The sequence below is a fragment of the Vitis vinifera genome, chromosome 9 (genome assembly GCF_030704535.1).
Source record: "Vitis vinifera cultivar Pinot Noir 40024 chromosome 9, ASM3070453v1".
Classification (NCBI taxonomy): Eukaryota; Viridiplantae; Streptophyta; class Magnoliopsida; order Vitales; family Vitaceae; genus Vitis; species Vitis vinifera.
In genome coordinates, this window is record NC_081813.1 from 3,555,848 (window position 1) to 3,575,467 (window position 19,620).

At 36.4% G+C, this 19,620-nt stretch overlaps 2 protein-coding genes across 7 annotated transcripts; both read right to left on the bottom strand.

Annotated features, from left to right (window-relative positions):
- Window positions 1-5,112, bottom strand: LOC100260007 (probable disease resistance protein At1g61310). Of its 6 annotated transcripts, XR_009466538.1 has the most exons (4): window positions 1,503-5,112; window positions 1,018-1,114; window positions 858-941; window positions 1-540 (listed from the first exon to the last, which is right to left on the bottom strand). XR_009466538.1 is itself a non-coding variant. In XM_002278623.5 (2 exons), exon 1 carries the CDS (start codon window positions 4,338-4,340, stop codon window positions 1,527-1,529), a length of 2,814 nt encoding a protein of 937 aa, XP_002278659.1. In that variant the 5' UTR covers window positions 4,341-5,112; the 3' UTR covers window positions 1-386; window positions 1,503-1,526. The 6 variants fall into 6 exon arrangements, 2 of the variants coding, with proteins under 2 accessions (XP_002278659.1, XP_059595474.1); XR_009466540.1 differs by lacking the exon at window positions 858-941 and having other exon boundaries at window positions 1-386; XR_009466539.1 differs by lacking the exon at window positions 858-941.
- A 2,262-nt stretch (window positions 5,113-7,374) lies between these two features.
- LOC100254908 (probable disease resistance protein At5g63020) lies at window positions 7,375-11,637 on the bottom strand. The gene is made up of 2 exons (XM_010656330.3): window positions 8,518-11,637; window positions 7,375-7,678 (listed from the first exon to the last, which is right to left on the bottom strand). The coding sequence occupies exons 1-2, from the start codon at window positions 11,282-11,284 to the stop codon at window positions 7,674-7,676; spliced, it is 2,772 nt and encodes a 923-aa protein (XP_010654632.1). The 5' UTR covers window positions 11,285-11,637; the 3' UTR covers window positions 7,375-7,673.
- Window positions 11,638-19,620: the final 7,983 nt, after the last annotated feature.

A 19,620-nucleotide genomic window follows, 5' to 3' on the forward strand; every position in this document is an offset into this window, starting at 1 on the left:
TCCATAACATAACATTATTTTCAACATTTGTCATAAATCGATACCAAATCTTTACATTTTTAGGGAGGCAAACAGGTTGCACCTTTCATCATAAAAAACAGGACGAGCATAAGGAGAAATTACAGAGAAAATACAAAACTCAATTAATATCCATGATACAACAAGTGTATAGAAGAACGTATTTAAGTCTTTCTTTAGCAACCTCAATCTCTAAGCTGGACAACTTCTTATGTATTTGTAATTTTGTAACACTACTCGTCTTCCATGGAAGCATAGTTTCGGATCACACCATCCAAAGAAGCCACATGAAAAGCTAGTCTTCCATTTAGGACAACCACATGATCTTCTTCGATTATTAGCAAACGTCCAAGATGTCTTAAATTGAGCTGTCAAACCACAGTTGCAGATTATGTTCCAATATCAATCACACAAATTTCCAGTTATTTTAAACGTGATATCTATTAATTGCAAAATACGATAACCTTTGAAATCAACATATGGCAAACATCCTAAAACCCACCGCACTAAAATCCATGAAACCTACAAAATCCATAAAAAAATTGAAACGTAAGAACTTACCTTCACAGTTTGAGGTCACAGCATGAGAAAGAGGGGACGAAATTCCATAGTGAGGTCCCATTATCACAAGAGGAATTATTTAGTGCCATAAGCATATAAAAGAATCTCGTCTTTCATTGCTTAAGAATATTGATAGACTAAAAATAAGAATGAAGATGTATATAATGCTGGAGAAAGCAACCTTTTAGTATAGTAGTATTCTATATATAAGTGAAATATCAGAGTGATTATTCTCCTTTAAAAAGAATCTTATCCCAATCAAACCACCTTTTTTTTACCTTATCGGATACTCATTAAGAAGGAGAGTACTTCCGGTTCAAGGCTTTGACTTCATACTCGCTTACACCCACGCCCTTAGACCCCTAAAAAGGCACTTAAGACTGCTTAGAAGGAATTAGCATTCGGTATAAAGGAAAGGGATAAAAATATACTTCTTACCTTTCAACTCCTGGCACTAGGGGGAACTACAGGTAGTGGTATGAAGATTAAGACTAGTTAGTATACTGGTACACTCTGATAATTGATCCCTGGATTCCTGCAATGAGAATGATTATAATGATTATGTGACCAAGTTTTTAGGCTGATATCAATCTAAGACTCTTCTTTGTCATATGTATTCTACTGGTTGTAATTTTTTTACTTTCATATATGAGTTTTTTTTTTCCTTTTGATCCAAAATCATAACTTCTTTCTTTCTCCATAACTCAGAAGCAAAGAAAGAAACTATCCATGTGAGGCTTTATAGAGGTGAGTGGCACGCGACTTTGTTCCATTAGCATTTGACAAAAAGAATTATAAAATTCTTATCCACTTCGTTGAGAAAAGCATCAACGATGACCAAATTTCAGAAATTTGAAATTGGTCGCTCCCACACAAAAAAGAGAAGGAGAGAGAGAGAGAGAGAGGAAAGGAAAGGAAAGTACCTATAAGATCATGGAAGAGAAAGGTTAATCTTGGAAGTAGTGATTGAAAGTGTTCTTAATGGTTTCATTCTCCCACTGCAGCCTATCCCACCACCATCTTCTTCCTTTAATTGTCTTCAAGCTGTAGGTGTCACTGTTGGAATCCAACGGCAGCTTCCTTAGGAATGGGCAATGTTCCACCGAGAGGTCTGTCAGGGAAGTGAATGGCAAGGCCCGTCCACAGATGCTCTTTAGATTAGGTAGATAATCCAATTTGAGTACCCTGAGTCTTGAGAATATGCTCAGATTTTGTGAAACTCCAGTCTCATCTCGGATCACTTCTTTCATGGAATAACAGTCAGTTACTTCAAGAACTTCAACGCTTGGGATGTAAATAAGCCATGTCAAGTTTAACAAGTTTGGGAGTTGATAAATAATTATATTACAAAGGCTGTGGAAGTTTGAGCCTGGGATATAATCTACCACAAATCCCCGTCTCCTCTCTTGTGTTGGATCTACTTTTATCTCTTCCAAATCTCGACATATCCGTATTTCAAGCGTCTGTAGATGTTTCATTCTTGGCAAGTGGAGTAAGGCCACACACTCCAGGTTCCCAAGGGTTAACCACTTCATGGCATTCTGTAGCTTTTGGGAGCTCAATAATATTTGGAAAGATGGAGCACCTTCTATGGGAAAAGAGACCTCATTTATGTGTACCAAGGATTCCATCTCCTCTAATAATGCTCTGTTTTCATCCTCCCATAAATACCTAGGTTTATAATCATAATCCTTGGCTTCCAACTCCTCGAATAAAGCATGACAATCCTTTGATAAATAATAAGCTTTCAACTCCTCAAAGAATGCTTTATTATCAAAATCAACTTTATTATTCTCCCATGAATCATTAGCATCCTCCAGGTTGAATGAATAATGGGCTTCCTCTTCCTTCCATTCATGAACTCTTCTTAAGCTAAATAATTTCAATGATGAGAGATTTAATACTACTTCCTTGGGAATTATCTTAAGACATGCCATCCAATCCAATAGTAGACACCTTAGACTTGTCAAAGACTTGAGCTCCATGGATAATTGGCTTAGGTTTGTTTTTGACAAATTGAGATATTGTAAGGTAACTAATTTGCCAAACCCATCAGGTAACCGACTTATGGAAGTGTGTGACAAATCCAAAACTTTTATTGCCGGCAGCATGAGATGAAAGAATCCACTTGGATCTACTTTCACATTCTTAACAACGAAGGTTAAGAGATTGGGATAAGTTGTTGGCACCATGAGGTATTTCATGCTATTACTCCACAATGATATCTGTTGCGTCTCTTGCCAATTTGAAACTTGATGGGCTTCCAAGGTATCATCTTCTACTACCAAAATTTTGTTCTTGTTGCCACTATATTCTGAAGCTAACCATAAAGCCATATCACGAATAACATCATGCATCTTGACTTGATTGTCTTTAACACTCTCAAATAGACACACTACCTTTAGATGCTCAATGATGTTGCGCCCCTGGTTCTGTGCTTCATGTATGTTGTCAAATTCATCGAAAAACCCCTCTCCAATCCAAAGGTTTATAAGATCATCATTCATGATTTCATAATCCTCTTGAAATATAGCAAGATATAGAAAACAAGACTTGATGGTGTCATTTTTCAAGTTATCATAACTGAATTTTAGAATCGGAAATACATGATCTCCCAAACCTGAAAACTTTGATGGATAAGTCTTCAACATTTGTATGGCTCGCTCCCATTCTTGTGGTGTGCTCTTGCCGACCATAGCTCTCCCAATAGTGATGAGTGCAAGTGGTAAACCTTTGCACTCTTTAGCAGCAATTTCGGCAAACTGGGGTATATCTGGATGTGAATTTAGAGTGGTCTCTCCAACCTTCTCCTTGAACAAATTGATGGCCTCCTCTTCTGTCAAACACTCAACCTTAATGCTTTTTTGAGCTTCCATATCGCGACAAACATCCAGAGAACGGGTTGTTAATATTACTTTGGACTTGTTTTGGGAATTAGGATAAGGAACCCCCACTTTTTGGAGATCAAGCCGCTCCCATACATCATCTAGCAGCATCACAAACCTTTTTGCCTTCAAGACATTGAAAATTGCTATTGCTTTTTCATCCTCAGTTCTGTTTCTCCATCTATTATCCGGGATGTCTAACTTGTTGCGAATGACTTCTTGTACTTTTTCCACACTTGCTGGCCTGGATACTACGACCCAAATGGCCACTTCAAAGTCATTGCATGTTTTGAAGTACTCATTATTGATTTTGGTCATGATGGTAGTTTTCCCGGCACCCCCCATTCCGTACAACCCAATAATTCCCAGCTCCTCATCTTGGATGCATCTGCAAACCTCTGTAAACATCAGATCTAAGCCCACAGTCTTCTCCATCGGCCTCTCATCCACCGGAGCTTGAGGTAACCCATCAGCCACAACATCAAAGCGTCCCTTGCTCCTTAATTCAGTCACAGCACCCAGCTTTTTACTCGCTTTCTTCCCGAGCTTGTAGCTGGACCGGCAGTTTCGGGGGCAACAAGTTTCAGGGCATTTCTTCTGGATTTCATGATCGCCTTTCTCCAGGATCTCGTTGACTTCTAGTTCCATGGCTAGGACGCTATGGAACCAGCCGTCCACTTCATTTGTGCGCTTCATTTGCCGTTGCTCTTCAAGTTCAACTCTTCCCTTCACATCTTCATATACATTCTTCAGCTCCTGCATTGCGTTTCTTAAAGACTCCATATTTTCCTGCAGATCCCTGATGTAGACTGCATGCTTGGCTGTGCAGTTCCATACGCGAGTTACAACATCCAAGATTGGGCTCACACAATCCATTCCTTGCCTTGAGAGATGAAAGAAACAAGAGGTGAGATTCAAGAAAAGAAGAGAAAGTGGGAGAGCAGAGAAGACTTGTGGTTGTCGAAAACAGTTCAATCTCTCCGATTAAGGAATTCCAATATGGGTGATCGCATTATTGCTAGTTACACTGTTGGAGGACACCCCTGACCCCACCTCCGACATAACTTCAATAATTTTATTCAAAGGCTGCTTTTCCACGCAATATCATTTTCTTTTCAGAGTGTCGACTTTACTTTCTGAAAAGACAAGGAAGTTTCATATCAAGATCCCATAGTGTTTCCTGTTATGAGTCCCTGGTCACATTCTGGGTGTGATTAATTAGTCAGAGTTTTAGCTCTTCACTTGTGGTTGTCAAAAACAGATCAATCTCCCTGATGAAGGAATTCCAATTCGCAGTGTGGACTTTACTTTCCAAAACGAAAAAAAAGTTTGATGTCAAGATTCCAGAGTGTTTCTTATTTTGAGTCCCTGATCACATTATGGATCTGATTCGTCTGGGCTTTAGCATTTCAATATATCAGACTGCTCCTCATCCCTTTGAAGTGATTGATCAAGGGAGGCTATTGGTTATTAATGGAGCTGAATATGCAATCCTTTGGAAGGCGTTGTGCTGTGCAATGACATCTGATAATGGTGATTAGTGGCCCACAATCTTGATTAATGGTGGCGAAAGAGATAAGGCCACTACCATTCTCCTGTCCCACATTACTTCAATAATGCAAAGTAACGAGTACTCCACTACTCACCAGTTTCATTAAGCTTCTATTCCAAATCTATTATTTCCCCTTACCTACTCTGCTTCAACTATCATATTTAATCAAGTATTTAATAATTTAAAATCAAATTATTAATTATTTGTTTCATTTATGATCTCCATATCATATTATGATGGATCAGGTCACCCACAAAAACGAAGAAATATGATTGAAAACTGAAATTACTAAGAGATTTCTACAATGAAATGTGAACAAATTAAGTGAAATTTGAATTGATCTTCAAAAATAGGTTCCCATGAACAAAAACTAACCCAAATTTATTGGAGCAAATGTCCGAGCTAAAAGAATGTAAACAAAGTTGAAAATGGATTCACCATTACCATCTTCAAGGCTTCAAGAATAAAAATTAAAATTTTCATAATAATGCTTTAAAGCAAGCATTTTTTCATAGTTATGTGAAATAATTTTTAAAATAAACATGCATGGGACCATATAGTTGTAATTCAGTTTAATTGGAAAAAAAAATCAGGAGACATAAATATTAAGTCTTTTTGCTTAAGATGTTTTCTATTTTATTTTCAAAGAAAAAAGAAAATAAATTGGAGAATATTGTTAGGGATCCATCTACATTATTAAAGTGTATTTTTTTCTATAGGTATCGAAAGACATCATTGATAAGGTGGTGACACATATACATCTTCAAATCGGTTTTTTTATTTAATTATTCTAATCATATTTATTTATATTTTTATACATTAATCTCATTTATTTGTACTCTTATTTGATGACCTTGATTTTACCATACACATTCAATAGTTTAGATTTAGAGTTCAATAGGTATATATATTATATGTTTGGATACTTAGTTTCTGTTTCTATTTTTTAGGAAATTGAGTTATAAGTGAAAATAATATTTTGATGTTTTTGAAAATTTTTAAATAAAATGAAAACAGTCTTCTCATAAGTAAAAGGATAAAAATAAATAAAATAATTTAAAGTTTGAGATACTTCCCAACATTGATTGTTGGGTGCTTCAAATTCCTTTTGCGTTTGAATTGCTTTATTTTATGTTTTTTTTTCATTAATACGTTTACTTTGATACCTTTGTTGACACAACAATTGGTCCCCAAGCCCAGGTTAAAATTTGTGAAAAGCTCAAAAGGAACACAAAAACACAATACAGAAGAAATTTTAGTTGAATGTGTAGTCAATTGTCCTCTTGTAAAGAAGTGATAGAAAGATTCAATTATGTTTTTCATCTTCGCATTTTTTAAAGATTTAAGGATATTTTGTAGATTAAAGATAGAAACTGCTTGTTTGAGTTTTATTCTGATTCACCTATATTTATTTAATAAAATAAAAAAGTAAATAAAATTTCTATCGTCTATGTATGAAGTCAATTTTTTTATAAAAAAAAATCATATCATGACCGGTTTTAACAAGATCATTAATCTATATCTAAAATCATCAAATTTTCTAAATTATATATCATTATATAACCTTAATTTCTATTAAAAAGATAATAAATTAGTATGAGTGAAATAAAATTCTAACATTCCATCAACGATAAATACAGCTAAAAATAGTTAAAAGAAGCTAAAAATTTAAATTGTTCCATCATTTTATCTTTAATAATATAATAGTGAACAAATGATAAAATACAAATGTATCAATATTTTGTATTTTATAAAGTAAAAAGTGATTAATATTTTATTATTAAAAAAGATCAATCATATATTAAAGAGAGAAATATAATTTTATTATTTATTTATTTATTCTTTCTTTATTAACTTTATATTTTACAATTTTTATTCACATTTTATTAAATTTACAGCTTTATGATTTTGTTGTTTGGTGATGATATAAATATGTGTATATATAAGCATAATCAAAGTCAACATGGCATAAATGGTTATGGTCTTAATCCTCTGCTTGTTTGAATTATTTAATAGCAAATTGAACTAATGAGGCCCAATTTCAAATTTCCATTTTCTATGGCACATAATATATTTGGATTACTTATTAGAAATGAAAATAAAAATAAAATATTCATTTTCATTGAAATCAAAACACATTCATATACGATTCTCTTTTTCACAAGGTATCTAGCTTCACCTCTATTTTCATTTCAATCCTCACACATCAAACATTCCCAAACAGTTTCAAGGGCAAGGGTATTGAGGCATGCTCATTTCCTATGGTGTTATAATATGAACTAAAATTCTCTAAATATGTCATGAGATGGAAGGACATACGCTCGAACCCCTTTAATGTATGTGCTTTCAAAAACTAGATTGGTGAAGTATTAACTAAAATTTATTTCAAATCCCAAGTTGAGAAATTGTCATTCTAAATACAAACACTCCAATCCATTAAAGCGAATAAAAATTATAGTAGCTTCATGGTATACAATCCAAATATACAAGAGTTCTTTTCACTCATCTTTACACACAATATAAGCACAAAGGAATTTTTATTTTATTTTTTGTCTCTTTGGATGATTATTTCTGCAATCCACCATGTGCACACTTAGCATCCAGAAATTCAAACATTTGCAAGAAGTTTCAGTTGAGTCCGACCATTCTTCAAAATCTTATCCTACAAAAACAAAAACATAAATCAGTTGGATCATTGGCCTATAATCTAAATAAAAAAAAATTAAGTGAATCTAAATATTTAACTTACATGCAAACAACAATTCATGAACGTTATCAATCATAACAAATTCTAATAAGTAGTTGTAAAGGATACGTGTAAACTAGAGTTATTTACAATTTATATAATGGAAATGTAAACAAATGAATTCAAATTTAAAGTAATATTCAGAAATATGTACCCATAAACAAACAACTAATCCAAATTCTTTAGAATTGTATGCCCAAATTAAGATGATGTAGACAAAGTGTAAAATAAGTTCATTTTTAACATTTTCATAATAATTCACCAAAGTAGGTATTTTCATAGTCTAAATTCCTCAAGAGTAAAATAATTTTGAAAATAAACATGCATGTAAGAGATGGTTTTAATTAAGTTTCAGTGTAAAAAAAATAAAAATAAATAAATTCAAGAGACATAAATATTAAGTCCTTGTCTCTAGAAAAAATAATAAATAAAAAGATCGAGATTATATTAATGATGCATCAAGTATGTTATTGGATCCAAAAGTTATGTCTTAATCTGTTTTACAAACATGTATTTTAGGATATGAAAGAGAAAATAGGATCAACATTAAGAAAAGTTATTTTGTTTGGAGTTTTATTAATAGTTTCTTTTTTAAACTATAACTAAATTCATTGGGGTGAGTTATGCGTGAGGTAAGGAAAAAAACTAAAACAAAAGTGGAAATAAAAATAAATTTTATCCACTTATAACAGAAAAACATGAACATGAAGACACATGAGACATTTGAAACTTTGTCCCAAAAAAGAAGGCAGTACCTGCGAGAGGATGGGAGAAGAAGGTCATCTTCTCATTTCTCCTCCGGATCGCATTTAAGTAGGGAGTGAAAGTGAGTTGAATGGTTTCATCCTCCCACTGCAACCCTCGCCACCACTCTGATGTCCCTTCAATTATCTTTAAACTGTTTCTTGCACTGTTTGAATCCAATGGCAGCTTCCTTAGGTTTGGGCATTTCGTCACACGGAGGGTTTTCAAGGAAGGAAATGGCAAAGCTCGTCTGCTGATGCTCCTTAGATTTGGTAGGTAATGCAAGGTCAAACCTTCAAGTCTTGAGAATATGCCAAGATTTTCAGGGACCTCACTCGCATCACCTATCACTTCTTTCATGGATTCACATCTATGTACAGAAAGTAGTTCAAGACTTGGGATGTAAATAAGCCATGTCAAGTCCAACAACTTTGGAAGTTGATCAACAAATACACTTCGGAGGTTGTAGAAAATTGAGTTTGGGATATAATTTGCTACAAATCCCCATCTACCGCTCTCATTTTCTAGATTGACTTTTATGTCTTGTAGCTCCCCACATCTACATATTGCAAGGGTACATAAATGTTTGATTCTTGGCAATTGGAGCATCCTCATACCTTCCAAGTTCCAAAGGTGTAAATACCTCATAGCATTCAGTAATTTTTGGGAGTTCAATAACTTTTGGAAAGACAGAGCACCTACAATGGGCAAAGAGACCCAATTTATGTGCTCCAACCCTTCTAACTCCTCTAATAATGCTTTATTATCCTCATGTAAATAAATAGCCTTATCATCCTTCCTTGAATAATCGGCTTCCTCCTCGTCTGTGGGTGACGAAATATCTGACATGATATATTTAATTCTTATGCTAAAAACTCTCAACATTGAGAGATGTGATATTACTTCCTTAAAAATTATTTCAAGACTACCATCTAACAGCAGACATCTTAGTCTTTTCAAAGTTGCAAGCTCCGCAGACAATTCTTTTAGATTTGTCTTTGACAAATTGAGATATTGCAGTGTAACTAATTTACCAATTCCAGTAGGTAATTTAGTTATTCCAGCATTTGACAAGTCCAGAACTTTTATAACCGGCATGAAATGGAAGAATCTACTCTCTAATGTTTTCAAGCCTCTACTCTCAAATTTTTTCAAGCCTCTACTCCGAGCAATTAAAGTCAAGAGATTGGGAAAAGATGGTGGTATAGTGAGTTCTTCCAAACTACTTGTCGACAGGTATAGCCGATGTGCCTCTTTCCACTTTGAAACTTGGTAAATTTCCATAGCATCAACTTCTTCAACCAAGATTATGTTCTTATTGCCCCTATATTCTGAATCTAACCATAAAGCCATATCACGAATGACATCATGCATTTTAACCCTATTAAATCCACCATTCTCGAATAGACATACTGTCTTTAGATGCTCAATGATGTGGTGCCCTTGGTTAAATGCTTCATCTATGCTAGCAAATCCATCCAAAAACCCTTCTCCAATCCAAAGGAATATAAGATCCTTATCCTTAATTTGATGGTCCTCTGGGAATATAGCAAGATATAAAAAACAAGTCTTGATGGTGTCATCTGACAAGTTATCGTAACTGAATTTGAGGACCGAAAATACATGATCGGGAATACCTGAAAACTTCGATGGATAAGCCTTCAACATTTGGATTGCTCGCTCCCATTCTTGTGGAGTGTTCTTGCCAGCCATAGCTCGCCCAATAGTGATGAGTGCAAGTGGTAAGCCTTGGCATTCTTTAGCAGCAATTTCAGCAAGTTGGGGTATATCCGAATGTGAATTTAGAGTAGTCTCTCCAACCTTCTTCTTGAACAAATTAATAGCCTCATCTTCTCTCAAACACTTCACCTTAAGGCTTTTTTGAGCTTCCATATCCCGACAAACATCCAGAGAACGGGTTGTTAATATTACTTTGGACTTGTTTTGGGAATTAGGAGAAGGAACCCCCACTTTTTGGAGATCAAGCCGCTCCCATACATCATCTAGCAGCATCACAAACCTTTTTGCCTTCAAGACATTAAAAATTTCTACTGCCTTTTCATCCTCGGTTCTGTTTCTCCATCTGTCTTCAGGAATGTTTAATTTGTTGCGAATGACTTCTTGTACTTTTTCCACGCTTGCAGGCCTGGATACTACAACCCAGATGGCGATTTCAAAGATCTTGCTCGCTCTGATGAACTCATTATTCACTTTGGTCATGAGGGTAGTTTTCCCGGCACCCCCCATGCCGTACAACCCAATAATTCCGAGTTTCTCATGTTGGATGCATCTGCAAACCTCTGTAAACATCAGATCTAAGCCCACAGTCTTCTCCATCGGTCTCTCATCCACCGGAGCTTGAGATAACCTATCAGCCACAACATCAAAGCGTCCCTTGCTCCTTAATTCAGTCACATCACCCAGCTTTTTACTCGCTTTCTTCCCGAGCTTGTAGCTGGACCGGCAGTTTCTGGGGCAACAAGTTCCAGGGCATTTCTTCTGGATTTCCTGATCGCCTTTCTCCAGGATCTCGTTGACTTTTATTTCCATGTCTAGTACACTATGGAGCCAGCCGTCCACTTCATTCATGCGCTTCATTTGCCGTTGCTCTTCAAGATCAACTCTTGCCTTCACATCTTCATATACAGTCTTCAGCTCCTGCATTGCGTTTCTTAAAGAGTCCATATTTTCCTGCAGATCCCTGATGTAGACTGCATGCTTGGCTGTGCAGTCCCATACGCGAGTTACAACATCCAAGATTGGGCTCACACAATCCATTCCTTGCCTTGAGAGATGAAAGAAACAAGAAGTGAGATTCAAGAAAAGAAGAGAAAGTGGGAGAGCAGAAAAGACTTGTGGTTGTCGAAAACAGATCAATCTCTCTGATTAATGAGTTCCAATATGGAAGACAGCCCATCAAAGGCTGCTATCCCCTTTTTCTTTTGTTTTCTCTTTCCCACGCATTACTTTATTGTATAATTTGTTTGCACACATCCCTTTCTTCTCGAAGTGTGGACCTTACTTTCTAAAAAGAAGAGAAAGTTTCATGTCAAGATTCCAGAGTGTTTCTTATTTTGAGTCCCTGATCACATTATGGATCTGATTAGTCTGGGCTTTAGCATTTCAATATATCAGACTGCTCCTCATCCCTTTAAAGTGATGGATCAAGGGAGGCTATTGGTTATTAATGGAGCTGAATATGCAATCCTTTGGAAGGCGTTGTGCTGTGCAATAACATCTGATTAATGGTGGCGAAAGAGATAAGGCCACTACCATTCTCCTGTCCCACATTACTTCAATAATGAAAAGTAACGAGTACTCCATTATTCACCAGTTTCATTAAGCTTCTATTCCAAATCTATTATTTCCCCCTACCAACTCTGCTTCAACTATCTATTTAATAAAGTATTTAATAACTTAAAATCAAATTATTATATATTTGTTTCATTTATTGTCTCAATATCATATCATGATGGATCAGGTTACCCACAAAAAAGAAGAAATATGATTGAAAACTGAAATTACTAAGAGATTTCTACAATGAAATGTGAACAAATTAAGTGAAATTTGAATTGATCTTCAAAATAGGTACCCATGAACAAAAACTAATCCAAATTTATTGGAGCAAATGTCCGAGCTAAAAGAATGTAAACAAAGTTGAAAATGGATTCACCATTACCATGTTCAAGGCTTCAAGAACAAAAATTAAAATTTTCATAATGATACTTTAAAGCAAGCAATTTTTCATAGTTATATGAAATAATTTTGAAAATAAACATGCATGGGCCATATAGTTGTAATTCAGTTTAATTGGAAAAAAAAAATCATGAGACATAAATATTAAGTCTTTTTGTTTAAGATGTTTTCTATTTTTATTTTCAAAGAAAAAAGAAAATAAGTTGGAGAATATTTTTAGGGATCCATCAACCACATTAAATTGTTTTTTTTTTTTTTTTTTTTGAGGTATTGAAAGACTTCATTAATTAGGTGGTGACATATATACATCTTCAAATTGTTTTTTTTTTTTTAATTCTAATCACATTTATTTTTATTTTTATACTTTGATATCATTTGTGTACTTTGATTTGATGACCTTGATTTTACCATATACATTCAATAGTCTAGATTTAGAGTTCAGGAGGGATATATATATATATATATATATATACTTATTTTTTTTTCCTACTTTTTAAGGAAAGTGAGTTAAAATTGAAAATAATAATTTGATGTTTCGAAATTTTTAAAAATAAAATGAAAACAATCTTCTCAAAAGTAAAAGGATAAAAATGAATAAAATAATTTAAAATTTGAGATACTTCCGGACATTGATTATTGGGGAGTGCTTCAAATTCCTTTTGCATTTAGATTGCTTTATTTTATGTTTTTTTCATTAATATGTTTACTTTGATACCTTTGTTGACACAACAATTGGTCCTGAGCCCAAGTTAAAATTTGTGAAAAGGTTGAAAGGAACTCAAAAACACAATACGATAATAAATGAAATTTTAGTTGAATGTGTAGTTAATTGTCCTCTTATAAAGAAGTAATAGAAAGATTCAATTATGTTTTTCATCTTCTCCATGATTTTTTATAGATTAAAGATATAAATTGCTGGGCTTTATTCTGATTCACCTATATTTATTTAATAAAATTAAAAGGTAAATAAGATTTTTATGGTCTATGTATAAAGTCAATTTAAAAAAAAAAATCATATTATGATCGGTATTAACAAGATCAATAATCTATATCTAAAATCATCAAATTTTCTAAATTATATATCATCATATAACCTTAATTTCTATTAAAAGGATAATAAATTAGTATGAGTGAAATAAAATGCTAACATTCCATCATCAATAAATACAACTAAAAACAGTTAAAATAAGTTAAAAATGATATATAAATAATTAAAAAACTTAAAATGTTTCATCGTTTTATCTTTAATAATATCATAGTGAAAAAATGATAAAATACAAATGTATCAATATTTTGTATTTTATCAAGTAAAAAGTTATTAATAATTGATTTTAATTTCTATTTCTTATAATGAAACTAAATATATATGATTAAACTTTTCTCTTTTTTTTTTTGCCAATTTTTTTTCCTTGGTGCTTTATAGAACCAAACATAATCTAAGTAAATTTGTTCAAATATTTTTATACAATTCACTTTGCATATAAATGTTTCAAAAAATAAAAAGTTTTAACATTTCAATCGGAGATTCTTCATATTATTCTCCTTTTGGTGGAAGTAGTTAACCTTTTTATGACTTTAAATTAAAATTTGCAAATATATAGAACATATTGAGATTTTTAACAGAATCTAAGTAGAAAGAAAACTTCAACTTTGGAAGAGAAAATCTATGAAAACTCTTATCCGAAATTACCCCTTGCTTTTGCTATCTAATAGAAGAATCTTGCCTGTAACCCAAATGAAGAGGAGATAATGTTGCAAATCACTTTGGAATCTTTTACGAGTGTACCAAGACTGGTTATATTTTGTATGAATGCTCAAAAACAGCACCCACTATTAGGACAGTCTAGGTATCTGGGGCCACAATCTGTCATGGGCTCTAAAAAATATCATTAGTTTTATGCATGTTTCCATTTCTTTTTCTTTGATCCTTATTTTTTAGTCCACTAAGAAAATAACAAGAAATCATTGTAAAAATAAGGCCTCAAAATTCAACACAGAAAGATGATCAGAGAATAGAATAGAATAGAATAGTAGGTGATGAGTTGTAAAGGGGGGTTTGCTCAAATCTCTATCTCCTAAAGGTTATTTTATATGGCCATTTGCACTTTCATTAAGCCTTGATTTCAATATATTATTTCCCATTACCGCTTCAACTATCATATTTAATTAATTATTTAATCATTTAATGTGATATCCCACATTGGATAGGAGAGAAAGTTACTGACACTATATATGTAGAGACTCATCTTAACCAAGTAGGCGCATTTTAAAGCCGTGAGGACCCCCTATAGAATAAGTAAGCAATATCTACACAGTGGAGAATAGGTCATTACAAATGGTATCAAAGCCGATCCCGAGGGTTTGTTTAACCCTATAAGGGATGTTTGTTTGTTTGACTCTGTTATCCCATGGGACACAACGAGGACGTTGTGTCTGTATGGGAGGGTGTTTGTGATGTCTCACATTGGATAGGAGAGAAAGTTCCTGGTGCTATATATGTAGAGATTCCTCTTAATCAAGTAGACACGTTTTAAAACCATGAAGGCCCCTTTGGGTTCAAAACAAACAATATCTACATGGTGGAAAATGGGTCGTTACATTTAAAATTTAATTATTAATTATTTGTTGGACTTTTTGTTTCATTAACATGATGGATAAGGATGCTAACCTAAAAGAAATATAATATACAACCGAAATTACTTAGAAAACATTGTACCAAGACTACAACATGTAGCATCCCGTAATTCAATATTTGTGACAAGCTTCATTTGAGGCTACTATTCATCAAAATATTGTCTCGCAAAAACGAGAGAGCAAATCAATTGGATCGTCATTTGCCTACAATATCAATCAAAGAAAAAATTTACTTCTATGAATATGAGAAAGAACTTCATTTCTTTCTTAAATTTATACAATAATGAAGTGAATCTAATTATTTAGCGATTCTATAATGGAAATGTAAACAATTTCAATTGAATTTGAATCTTATTTAGAATTAGGTCATAAACGAAGAACTAATCCAAATTTATTGACATTGAATGTTGGAACTAAGATAATGTAAACAAAATTTAAAATAAAGAGTTAAATTCATTCACCTATCTCGTAATTGTTTTAAAAATTAATTATAAAAATATATAGAATGATTGAAAATAAAGTATCATATATAAAAATTATTTTTAAAACATATTCAAACTCCTAAAACATGTTAAAAATATTTCAGATTTTAAAACAAATTTTTGTTTTATAAAACATTATAAAATAATTTTGAAAAATTATTTTGTTTTAAAAAACAGTTACAAACAAACTATAATTTTTTCTTATTAGTTAATGTGTTTGAACTAATTAGAAATGAGAATAAGAACATAATATTTATTTTCATGGAAACCAAAATGCATTTTTGTTAGGATTTTGACTTCTTCTTCCATAAGGTATTGTACTTCACCTATATTTCCATTTCAAATTATTACACATTTCAAGGGCATAGGTTTTGAGGTATGCTCATGTCCTAAATCTTTTGACCTACTATGCTATATGTCACACCCTCGAAAATCACCCTAAATTTTTCGCCTGGTGCGCGGTGCTAAGGACCCTTCCTTAGCCAACCTTCCTTCCCAGCCTTCTCAACACACACACAACAACAACAAATCAAAGGAAACAGGGACACAACGAGGTAACAGGAAATCCTTCCCAATTTGTATTAATCTCAACTACAAGATACAAAATTGCTTCCCTAAGTCAGAGAACAATGCTTACATCCCAAGTATTTAGAGATTACTTTCTCTCTTCTCTCTCTCTGTCATCTCAAGGTTGCAGGAGTCCTATTTAAAAGACTTGCCCTGTAGTTTTCCCCTAGTGGTTATGCAACCGCCCAGAACCGCTTGCACAACCACCCACCACCCAGATGGTGGTCTACTTAGAAACCACCCACTTGCATCAGCATCAACAATGCCTTAGCCCACTACCAGTCCAGGTAGCTGACTGACCTGATCACTAGCTGTCCCAGCTAGTGTTCTGACTAGCTGCCATCTCCTCGAACCTGCCTTATCAAGTTGCCGGAGAGCCCTCCCCTAACAAGATGCCTCCTTCCTCGCAAGGTGCCTTTTGTGACCGGGTGCCCACCAACGTGTCTTTGATCAAGGCTCTTAGAACCAAGCAGCATGCACCACTAGCTAACCAGGTCTAGTGCATCAGTGTGCCTTCCTCCACACTGATGTGTGAGCCTAAACCATGTCAAGGTGCCCATGGCCTAGGCCTGTTGCTCCCACTCGTCAGGTTCAGCTTCATAGCGACGAGCCATGGCATTGCGCCCATGGCTGTTCCCTCTTGGTGCACAAGGCATTGTGCCCCTGTGCTGAGCGTAGGTGTCATAGTGTGAGCCAGCTACTTGTCTGATGCCTCATCAGGCCATGGCATTGCGCCCATGGTCTTCTTGGCTGCTCGCTTGCACAAGGTTTAGGCGCCCCCGTGCCTGCACGAGGAGGGGGTAGGCCGCACCAGGTCTCATGCTGTTGCAGCCACGGGGTGCATGCCGCACATGTTGTGGAGCCCATGTGTGCATGCTCAAGTGCCATCTGTGTCCTAGGCACGCCCAAGGCCATGCCAGGGTACCCTCTTAGTGCAGTCAAGGCTTGCCCTTGGTGCTCACCCCCTTTGAGTCACCTACCCTCTCCTCCTTAAAGAACAATACAGGTTGTTTTCAAAGTTTTTGGAGGAGACATCAATATGTCTGAGGAGACATAATGGAATATTTAAATAAATACAAAATAAATTAAATTCCCAAAATATCCCTCTGCACCAACTCCATAGCTCAAGTGCTTTCACGGTGCACACACGGTGCCTGTCTAGCTCGCCCGTGGTGCGCACACGGTGCGTGCCTAGCTTGCCCGCGGTGCGCGTCTGACTCATCCGTGGTGCGCGTCTGGCTCGCACGCGGTGCACGCCTGGCTCGCTCGCGGTGCGCGCGCGGTGCACGCCTGGCTCGCCCGCGGTGCGCGCCTAGCTCGCTCGCGATCCCCTCACTTAGCTCCTGGGGTTTGAACCACCAAACCTCCAGGCTTTCCTTGTTTTCAGCCTAGGCTCTCATGGGTGCAAGGCCTACCCATGAGGCCTATTTCTCCGGGTCTAAGTCAATTGGCTAAGGGGCTGACAAACCCACCCCCGCCTACTGAAGTCGACGCTCTCGTCGACTTAGACTGCTAGTATGCATGGACCTTCTTCTCAAATTGCCATAAAGTAACATCTCTTTCCCATGAAGCTTCAGTTTCTGAAATCCCCTTCCATTGAACCAAGAAATCAGTTCGCCGGTTCTTTCTGCTGTGTCCCATGGTCCTATGATCCAAGATCTTCTCTATCTCTCGATCAAATTGTTTCATGACCAAGGGAGAGGCTCGCTTTGTCTGCACCCTCTCTGCATCCAGATCCTCATGGTAAGGTTTTAGAAAGCTTACAGGGAAGGTCGGGTGAAGCTTGAGCCTCTCAGGCAGCTTCAACATGTAAGCCACCTGCCCAACCCGCTTTATCACCTTAAAGGGTCCATCATACTTGGGAATAAGTCATCTTTGCCTTGTCTTGCTGCTGATCTTCTTCCATATTTGAGGAGTCAATTTCAAGAGGACCCTATCCCCAACCTGAAATTCTAAGGGTCTTCTATCTCGGTCTGCATACTTCTTCATGCGTTTAGCTGCCTTCTCCAGACTGTCCTGGGCTTCATCAAGCATGTCTTGTCGAGACTGTGTCATCTTATAAGCTGCAGGATTGTTACCTCATGCCTTTTGCTTTGCCACCTCCAGAGGCATTCGAGGTTGTACCCCAATGGCTAACTCAAAGGGACTCATCCCTATTGCTGAGCTTCTCTGCAAGTTGTAGCACAACTGTGCAGTGTCCATCAAGTCAACCCAATTCTTCTGTGTTGCTGTCACATAGTGCCTGAGGTATTCCTCCAGCAAGGCATTGATCCTCTTTGTCTGCCCATCAGTCTAAGGGTGGTTGGTTGTGGAGAATTTCAACTCTGAACCTAAGAGTTTGAACAGCTCAACCTAAAACTTACCTATGAATCTTGCATCCCGATCACTGACTATGTCCCGCGGCAACCCAAAGTGCTTGACAACATTGCTAAAGAACAACTTAGCCGCTTTCTCCGCAGGGCAAGCATCAGGGGCAGGTATAAAAACAGCATATTTTGAAAATCTATCCACAACAACAAAGACAAATTTAATGTCACGAACCTTTGGAAATCCAGTGATGAAGTCCATGGAAATGCTTTCCCAAGGTTTCTCTAGAATGGGGAGGGGTTGCAGCAACCCTGCAGCCTTTTTCCTTTCAGTCTTGTCCATTTGACAAACCAAGTAGGACTTCACGTAGGCCTGCACATTCTCACCCATCTTAGGCCAATAATAGGATCTGGCTAAGGGTCAGAGTCCTTTCTTCTTCAGAATGGCCAACCTACTTTGCATCGTGAGTTTCCTGCAATAGTTCCTTTCTTAGGCCGCCTGCAGGAACATACCATCTTCCTCCTTTTGCCACAAGGAGGTCACCCTCTAGCCAATACCTCCTGATCACACCCTCTTTCACTTGCTGCTTCGGCCTGCCATATGCAGCATCGTGCTCCGCAGTTTGCTTGATTTTCTCATTGAAGTCAGAGATGACTTCTGAGAGGGCTGTGATGTAAGCAATCACTTCTCTCCTACTCAAGGCATCAGCCACAGTGTTATGTCTCCCTGGTCGATGCAGCCATTCAAATCTGAAGTCAGCCAGGAACTCCTGCCACCGTGCTTGTCTAGGGCTCAGCTTCTTCTGGGATTTGAAGAAGGTGTTGGCCACATTGTCAATGACCACGGTAAAGATACTCCCCAGCAAGTAGTGCCTCCACTGCTACAGGTAGTGAACCACAACAGTCATCTCCTTCTCGTGAGTGGAGTACCTCTGATCAGCATTGTTCAACTTCCTACTCTCAAACGCCACAGGGTGCCCTTCCTGCACCAAGACTCCACCCACAGCTCTATCAGAAGCATCAATTTGGACTTCAAAGGGTAAGTCCAAATCTGGCAACCGCAGCACAGGCTTAATGGAGATGGCTTCCTTCAAGCTTTCAAAAGCCATCTGACACTGCATGCTCCAATCCCACTGATTGTCCTTCTTCAATAGGTTAGTAAAGGGAGACACCATCTTTGAATACTCCTTAATGAACCTTCTGTAGTAGTTGGCCAAGCCAAGGAAGGACCGCAACTCAGTCACTTTGGTAGGGACTGACCACTCCATAATAGCTTACACCTTGCCCTTGTCCATCCTGATCAGGCCTGCACTGATCTTATGTCCTAGAAATGTGATCTCCTCCTGAGCAAACTCACATTTCTCTGGCTTCACATAAAGCCTATTCTCCCTCAATCTCTAGAACACCAATCTCAAGTATTTCTCATGTT